The 8,459-nt window shown below is 43.9% G+C and overlaps 2 protein-coding genes and 1 non-coding gene across 3 annotated transcripts in view; 1 reads left to right on the top strand and 2 right to left on the bottom strand.

Moving 5' to 3' along the window:
- LOC109542222 (peroxidasin) overlaps positions 1-8,459 on the bottom strand; it is a gene marked incomplete at its 3' end in the record, with an annotated part of 21,748 nt that overhangs the window by 6,000 nt on the left and 7,289 nt on the right.
- Trnav-uac lies at positions 5,616-5,688 on the bottom strand. Its single transcript has one exon. It is a non-coding gene; the product is annotated as a tRNA-Val (tRNA).
- Positions 6,225-7,552, top strand: LOC109542226 (leukocyte receptor cluster member 1 homolog). Its single transcript, XM_019911362.2, has 2 exons — positions 6,225-6,418; positions 6,724-7,552. Exons 1-2 carry the CDS (start codon positions 6,296-6,298, stop codon positions 7,432-7,434), a joined length of 834 nt encoding a protein of 277 aa, XP_019766921.2. The 5' UTR covers positions 6,225-6,295; the 3' UTR covers positions 7,435-7,552.

The raw sequence follows: 8,459 nt of genomic DNA, 5'->3' as shown, positions 1-8,459 counted from the left end.
AAGCAAACCACTTCTGAAGATGCAAGCCACTCGTGCTTGCGAAACGTCAAGAAGAAATTCTACCGAACGACGGCCTAAAAACCCGAAAAACCCATTGGTTTCACGTTTTGAAACTTTTTCGAACACGCTTTTTTGGGTATTTGACTAGAAAAAGTCCATCAAGAGTGTTCGATGTATTCTGCGCAAGCTATTTGGGAGTGACGTCATTATTTGAGGCCCCATATTGACATTTGCTCATGTCAGAAATATTTTCTGACATATTGCGTGGGTGCCAGCTTGAGCGATTGTTCCCGGTAATGCGAAAAGATTCATTTTTGTTGAATCAGATATTGCTGTTAAAGCACGGATGTATAGAAGTGTTTCATGCATTTAAATGGTTTCCTCAGTTTCGTTATTAGTTTGCCTCAGTTCTTGGCGTTGACTGGGCTTATTTTGTGGTGGAAAACCTGCAGTCAAATTATGAAGCAAATCGATGCCTAAATGGGCAGATTTAAGCCACCTTCATATGGGTTTTGCAAATTGGTTTTGGATCAAAATGATCATCTGAAGAACACAAGCTCTTGCGGCCGTTCGACTGTTCAAACAGTGTGTTCGCCTTAGTTCCATTCGAATTCAAAATGGCCACCCACCCCCCAATCATCCATTTCCAGTTCTGTCTCGTTCCCATCTTGCCACCCCTCGCATTGGGCTTTAATTCCTTCTAGCAAAAACACCACCACCCTTGGCCGATATTCCACCCCCCGCTCATTTTGTATGCCCGATACCATCGATGTCTTGCACCGGGATCAAACGCGGTTTTTTTAACGTTAGCAGAAAGTTTCGTTTGGATACAGCGGATCCCCGAGCCCTTTAAGTTGACCGCCCCCCGTTCTGCGGCCACTTAAGGCCCGCTCCCCCACAACAATATAATAAAACGCATAAAACACGACGACGGTGGAGGAAAACAAAGAGATTTAATAAGGCCATAACTCAAACCCTTCATTACATTATCTGGAGCCGAAAAACACGGCCACGGTATTACTAAAAAAGCGAGGGTGACCAATTCGGACGTTGCCGACTGCCGCCCTTTAGCCGCCCCCATCACGAAACACTCATTGGCGCCGATCGAGCGTGCCCTGCAGGTTTTCTTCAGCTGTTTGCCTGAGACAACTGAGGCTGTTTCTCTGTGCAATGCCGCCATGCAAAGCCTACTGATCCTGCCAGGTGGATGGTTGGCCTGGGGGTGGCAGAACCCGAAAATTTAGCCTGGTAATTATCTACGCCACTGGGTTCAATTTGCCCCGCCGCCCCCAACTCCAGAGTCGCTAAAGATTATTATAAGAAAACTGCCGTCCGCTTCTAATGGCTTTCCTCTCCTCGGCCTCCCCGCCGTTTCGGCCCTGGGAGGCCTCACATGAGTTTTTATCTTTGTTTAACCAGTGGAGATATACTAATAAGGATTTTTTCCGTTGCTCTGTCCAGGACGACGCTTAAGGACAGCGATACTGGACAGGCTGGCAGAACGAGGGCTTGAGTTGGCTGATTTTTTAACGTAGGGACTCCAAATGTAGGCTTGGGTCACTCAGTGAGTTTTTGGGGGTTGGCGCAGTGTTGCGCAATTGGCTTGGTGCGCCAATGCAACGCCAGAATTTTCCAGTTTTGGCCCAGTTAAGTTTTCTTCTAGTTTCACTTGAAAATGCGGACAATCTTAAGGTATTTTTTGCGAAAAATTATGAATAAGTTTCGAATCCTTCGTCGCTTTGTGAACAGTTTTGGAATCCCTTTGCAGCTTCGAATTGGGAACAAAAATTTAACTATTTTCTAGCAAAACGCGAGCAGAAAATGCGAAAGTTTGTAATAAATTATTTGGAGAACTTCCATGCCTCCGAAGACCGTGGAATTTGTTGAAAAACTGTGGTTTTTTAGTTTCGACTGAATTTTTTTCCTTGACTTTCTACTCAAAAACGCTCTATTTTGTAGAGTTTTGGGTCCAAAAACTTGGCTATTTGTCAAATAGGCGACGTGATTTGTTTTTTATGACTCGCGTGACTTGATCCTATTTGAAAGTTTCTTCTGGAAATTGGGGGCTGACAGGACGCGATTTTTCCTAAAATTTAGCTGATTTCAATTTTTTCAATGAATGACAACTTTTGATTAAGAAAAAAGGGAATTTCTGAAAATTTCAGAACCTTGGCAACCAACGGGTCTCATCTCTATGCTTCCTGCTTTACTGCCCATATTAATGTACTCTTATCCTTCCTGGGTCTCAGTCAAAGTGTGAAGTAAACATTCGAATATCGTTGATTTCATTACGTTTCGGCGCCATCATCATATTTAAAATTTACACAAACTCATAATTGGTAAACATTACGTTCTTTTAGGTTTTTGCCTTCTTGAAACCTTCAATTTGTCTCTCGAAAGACAAATCTAAGGTTTTAAAATCTTGAAACATCGTTGATTTCATTAGGTTTCGGCGAGACAACAGCGCCATCATCAGATTTAAAATTTACACAAACTCATAAGTATGTAGAAATGTAATGAAATCAACGATATTCAAACATAGAATAAGAATATAATTACAATTACACGCAGTCAGGAAAATAAATCAAAATGCGCATGTTAAACCAGTTCGGACTTATTGGGACACCCGGTACATTCACCCACTTTCACCTGGTGGTGATCGACTGGCCCTCAATTGCAAATTCCTGCAGGAAACCCGATGAAATTCCAAACTAGAACCGGCAAAGAGAAAAAAAAGCGCAAACACGCGTTGTTTCGTATAATCAAAACCGGGCGTAAAAAACGCCATCTAAGGGTCCATAAGGGCATATATGATCGCGAAATTAAGGACAAAAGGGCCAGAAGAAAGTTTTTACGGCCGAAGGGCTCCTCCTGAGGGACGAATCGGGACGTCGCAGGAGCGGCTAAAATTGCGAAAAAGTCCCCCGGCCAATATTAAGGCTGGAATTAGAAGTTCCCGGGGCCGGAAATGCAGCCGGTTTTTTTTTGTTTTGGGCGCATTACCAGCCAACCCTACCGATTACCGCAATTAGGGCGCAGCAAAAAACTGCGCATAAATTAAACTGGGTGAAAAAAATCCCTTTGGGCCTTTGTTCGGCATTTTCTCCGGGTAATAAGGGCATTGTTCTTACACGTGTTTGGGCTGGTTGGAATGGTTTTTTTGCTACATAAATTAAAGCGCGCGCTCATTGGCCCAGTTGAGCGATAGGGGTTTGAAACCCTGCGGCTTTTTACGCTTTAAACGGGCCTCTAGTTCTACCAGACTTAGAGCTAGTGATTGGGGCAATTCACTCACCAGTAATGGAATCGTGGACATTTTTCACTGCAGAACAACTAGAAGAATCTGCACGGCTAGACGGGCTTGGAACAACTGAAAGGTGCAAACCTGGGCCCATCTTTACCCCATTTCCATCCCTTACCTAGCCAACAACAAGCTGGCCAAAAAAATCCGATCGAACTATTATCGATTACCCCTCGACGATGTTCAACAATGCAATTCCGTTCGAAATCCTATTCATAAAAAAGTTACCCTCCAGTTTTTTGCACCCTCGGAATCGCGACCCCACAGATCCTTCACCCCCCGGGTTCGGTTATTTTTTTGCGCCCTTAACTTGCGGTGGGTTAGATTACCGATTCAGTGGCGCGACTATGCAAAAAATCCTCCGACAACGCTGCAAGTCTGCAAATCTCCGGCTAAGAAGATGCAACATTGACTTGACAAGCTCAGAACAGTGTTCTGCTTCCTCAAGGCCCCAAATCGTGTGGATGGCGAAAGTGAGCAGGTCTTTTTGAGGACAAAATCCTGATGACTGCGCCACTGGCCACGCCGTGGCCAATCAAATTATTCAGGCCCTAAAAAAATGTATATCTATATATACTTATATGGGGAAAAAATCGTATTAATTCCCGACGATATTTCTGGACCACACCGGCATTACGCCTGTAATCCCTGGGACTTTTGTTGTCCGAATTTTTTTTCCTTCGCTGCCGGTCATTCAGCACTAAACGGTCACTAATGCGATTGTTATGCGTCAGTTGGTCTTTTTTCTTCCACATTTGCCCATCATGGTCGCTGTTGAGCTTCAACTGTTTCAAGCAACAACCGGTTTGGTTCCTTTCTGAACCCAATTGAAGGAGGTTTGGGGTGTTTTTGTAAGACGAGCAATCGGGTCTTGTGAAATGTTTTTTTTTTCAGTTGATAAAATCAGTTTTACAAGCGAGTTTTCGAGTACATCGGTGCCGGTGATGGTAAACTAAAAATTGCTCTCATGAAACACCAATCGTAATTTTAATCAAAGCGTTATGGTTTTTCTTGGAGAACCGCCCACTTTTTGGGAACATTTTGCGGCTTTTTCCCTAGAGTAAACTTTTCCAAATTTGCTTCGCACGGTTTGAAAATGACATTTTTTTCTGCCTGAAACCTGATTAAAAATGCCCAAATTATGTAGGACAGAGACACTGTTGGTCGGCCAAAAAACCGAAACCGAAAAAAATGAAAAATTTCCAAAGCTGCTAATTTTTCATTTGTTGTTCCTAAATCAGTGTCGTGCTTGAAAGAATCTGGAGAACAATCGCGTTAAAGATTGGCTAGTGTCGATGTTGTGCCGAGCCCTTCGGGAACGACACTGCTTGAAAAACAGCCAACTTCAAAGCTGGCAAATAAACAAAAAAATCATTCATAATCGGCATTTTGACAGTAAACTTTTAATAATTGAAAAAAATGACAAGTAGCAACTTTGACATATTCGAAACTAGTGGGTTTTTCGGGTTTTTAGGCCGTCGTACAATAGAATTTCTTCCTGTTCCGTTTCAAACGTCATGAAGAAATTCTATTGTACGCCGGCCTAAAAACCCGAAAAACTCTAGTTTGAAGGAATGACCTCGAAAATCGCTTTTGACATATTCGCAGAAAAACTTAACTATTTGCTTTTAATCAAAAAAACGCTTCAATTTGACGAAAAATGTGCACATTTGCAACCAAATTTGACTGTAGGTAGACGATTGTCGTCACTGGGCATCTTGCGCAGTGAAGTCGGATTGTGCAACGGTAATATAAATTTGGGGAAAAATTTCGGGGGAAAATCGGGCAGTTGTGGTTCATCGTCCTCCCTAAAGAAGTTGAGGGCTTTTAAAATTCACGCATGAACGACATCGACAAAAAGTAGCATGCAGTGAGCTTTTAAAATTTTCCCATTCGACAGGGAATCGGGATAAAAAGGGGCTGTTTTCTGATTTTGTGTGGGGTGCGATCGAGGGGCTATTAAAACTGGAATTTCTACGGAGACTCCTTTTCTACCAATTTGAAAAATGTTTTCTCTCATATCAGCTTACTGAAAAAAATGACTTCTAATAACTGCCACGGAATGTAGATCGTATTTTTTCGCCCCCCTTAACAAGGCCACCCTCGCATTTTTTCACCCCTGCCAAGTCGCCCAGCTCGGTTTTCAACGACTTGGCATCAGGCTTAAAACGAAAAAATCACTATTTAACTGTCTTGAGGCCCAAGTTGGAGGAAATCTTCATTCGCTTTCGTATTTATTTAGTGAATGTATGCGCTAGTTAATAGCGGGCGGACGAAAATTGCAAATACTGCAAAAAGTTTTTTGGCAAAAGTGTGGTTCCGCCCGGGATCGAACCGGGGACCTTCTGCGTGTAAAGCAGACGTGATAACCGCTACACTACGGAACCAGACGCGGAGGTTGCTGAATCAACCCGGTAGATTTAGAGAATGTGTGCTAATTACTCTAGAACAATTGTCATGCCACTTGTCAATATAATTTCCCTGTCAAATTCGAATCACCGTGATCGATTGATTGATTAATAAACAAATCAAGTGACTTTACCGGCGTGCTGCGCTATTCAATGAATAAAACCCAGCGAACATCGTGCGCTCGACATTTAATACAAAATCCTAGAAAGTCGGGAAATAGTAAAATTTATCGCTCGTACGATTCCATGCCGCTCTTCAAAAATCACTTTTCGATTCCATTTATGGCCGCATAAAACCGCACTTTTATCCTTTATTTTCGCATAAAACGGAAATCACTGGCAACCGAAAAACTAAGCGGGTTGCAGTATTGCTGCTGCCCTCTTTGGCCCCGTGATCCAAGTGCAGTAGCCGTAAAGGTCTGCCAATACCAGCTCTCTTCAATATACCAATAAGCCTCTGAGCGATGTTGCCATAAGTCCATCCGCAATTTTCCTCATGAAAATTCATTCGTGAACATAACCAATAAATGTCATCATTGAGTTGTTTACAACAAGTGGAGGATAGTTTGGGGCGTTCTAAGGCAAAATGAATATTTTACCGAAAAAAAGATGGCATGTGCGAACAAGGGAAAACATAGCGAGAGTGCGGAGAGACGAGGCGAAAGCCAAAGAGGAGGAAACTGCTAAAGAGGAGCGAGTAAAGCTTGCGGTAAGTACCAAAACATTGCCTTTGCCTGAGTGGAAAGCAAGGGCGGACCCAAGGGGGTCATGGGAGTCATGACCCCCCCTATTCAATTCTCTATCCAACGATGCCAAAACGAATTCTGTGGCTCGAATGGTTCTTGAGAAATTTCGCAAAAAGCAGCGTCATGTTCAAGTGGATTTTGCAACTCAAAAAAAAACCACGCAAACCTAAAACTTCTTGAATTCAAGCATTTTTTGAGAAAACTGGATCCGCCCCTGCGTAAACCTTTAGCGATTAAAGGGTTCAAAGGGGTGTTTTCGTCCATACAGGAGAAAGAGGCCAGACGTCAGTTGTTGCTACAAAAGTCCCGAGGTGAATTTCAAACGACATCCTTCGTTCCGCTTGACTCTAGTGAAAAACCCTGCCAATCGGGGCATGTGAACTTTTTCGAAGATCTGGAAGAGGGCCGAGCTGAACTGAAGCAAACGAATAAGGAGCGTGAGAAGGAGGTGAAAGACGAAAAGGAGAAATACGAGAAGCAGATTGGCTACTTGACGTACTTGGGGCAGGACACCAATGAAGCCTTGGGGAAGAAGAGTTGGTATGAACAACCCCCCAATAGAGCCCAAGATATAAAGGAAGTGAGCCTGAAAAGTAAACTGAGAGAGGATCCTTTGGTGTTGATGAAAAAAATCGGCGAACAGCACAAGAAAGCTCGGGCAGCAGTCGTGGAGGCTCGACGCTATTCAGAGCTGCGAAAGGAGTTCTTTGAGGATGTGAGCAGGCAAAGCAAAAAAAGGAAAATTCCGGAAGACATCGTGTCCCCCTGTGCGGACAAGGAGGCGGAGAAGCAGAGAAAACTGGAGGCTCTAAGAGCGGAGAGGCTGCGGCGGGAGAAGGAGGAGCGGCGAAGGAGCGAGGAGTTGCTGGCTAAAGTGATAGGAGGCGACGAGAAAAAGCAGCCTCCTAAGGAGAGCACGAGGCGATACAATGCCCAGTTCAATCCCGAGCTGGCCAAGCAGAATTACAGCAGGCGCTGATACATTTGCAATATTAGTATATGCGGTTTTTGATTTGATAAGGCCGCTGAAATGGTTCGAGTAACACATTGATTTCTAATAAAATACGTTTATTATGGAACGATATACAAAGCGTTAATGGCTGTATTTTACAAACTCTCGAACACTATGGGCGGTTAAACATTGACGTTAGTGATCGGGAACTGCTTTCTTAATCGAGTCTTTCCCTCACTAGTTAAGGTGTCTATTTATATACAAACGAACGAACAAAAAATGTTAAGTAATGAACAAAGAAGCATTTTGGTTAGACTATTGGCAAGCGCTTAGAGCTCATCGAATTTCCTCAAAGCCAACTCGAGCTTGTCCTCCAACTCGGCCACTCGCCTCTTCAAGCTCTTCAGCTGGTGGCCCTGGCGCTCTTCCACCTCAGTGTTGCGTCTGCTGCGCGCATTCAGGCGACTGATGGTGTTCAGCTGTCCGGTATATCTAAAAAACTGTACTTAGTGTACAATCCTTTGGGCTGTACAACGCTGTAGATGTGTGACTTGCCGGCAATCCGAGCAGCACTCGCTCCAGAGGCGCAAATCCACCTTGGGGATTTCGTCGCAACTCCTCAATCCGTCTTGGAGTTCGGGCAAGGTGAAGACATCGGAGGTGATGCGAGTGATGTTGTCGCCATTGTCGCATAAGACTCTGGCCAGAGAATATTGCTTGATTTGCACCAGTTGCTCCGGTTTGAATACCGATGGGTGTTCGTACCTGGTTGCGGAAAATCGGTTGGTTTAGTTCGACATTTTGCCTTCAATGGACGGATAATATACAGGGCAGTGTTGCAGTTTTTATTTAAAAAATCACTGATTTATCAGACTTTGACGGCTTTCCCGCCCGGTTAAATTACATTTAGGAATGTTTTCCGGGCTTTGAAGCCGTGGTCTATCGGAATTTCTTACTGACGTTTCGTCCACAACTGCGGTGGACATTATCAAAGGCGATGAGGCAGTGGGCGAAGTGATCTCCCGTGCTTTCCGACTAAGACTGGTTCAACT

Source organism: Dendroctonus ponderosae, unplaced genomic scaffold (assembly GCF_020466585.1).
Source record: "Dendroctonus ponderosae isolate FM_Combo_2020 unplaced genomic scaffold, Dpon_F_20191213v2 Dpon_F_20191213_9, whole genome shotgun sequence".
NCBI classification, from domain to species: Eukaryota; Metazoa; Arthropoda; class Insecta; order Coleoptera; family Curculionidae; genus Dendroctonus; species Dendroctonus ponderosae.
The sequence above is the reverse complement of the archived record's forward strand: the minus strand, read 5'-3'. Positions and strand labels throughout refer to the sequence as shown.

What these genes read in the sequence shown, in the direction of transcription:
- LOC109542226 (XM_019911362.2), top strand. Translation starts at nt 6,296, where the DNA reads ATGAATATTTTACCGAAAAAAAGATGGCATGTGCGAACAAGGGAAAAC. An exon ending in AGGAGCGAGTAAAGCTTGCG is followed by an intron (nt 6,419 to 6,723) that starts GTAAGTACCAAA and finishes TCGTCCATACAG; the next exon opens with GAGAAAGAGGCCAGACGTCA.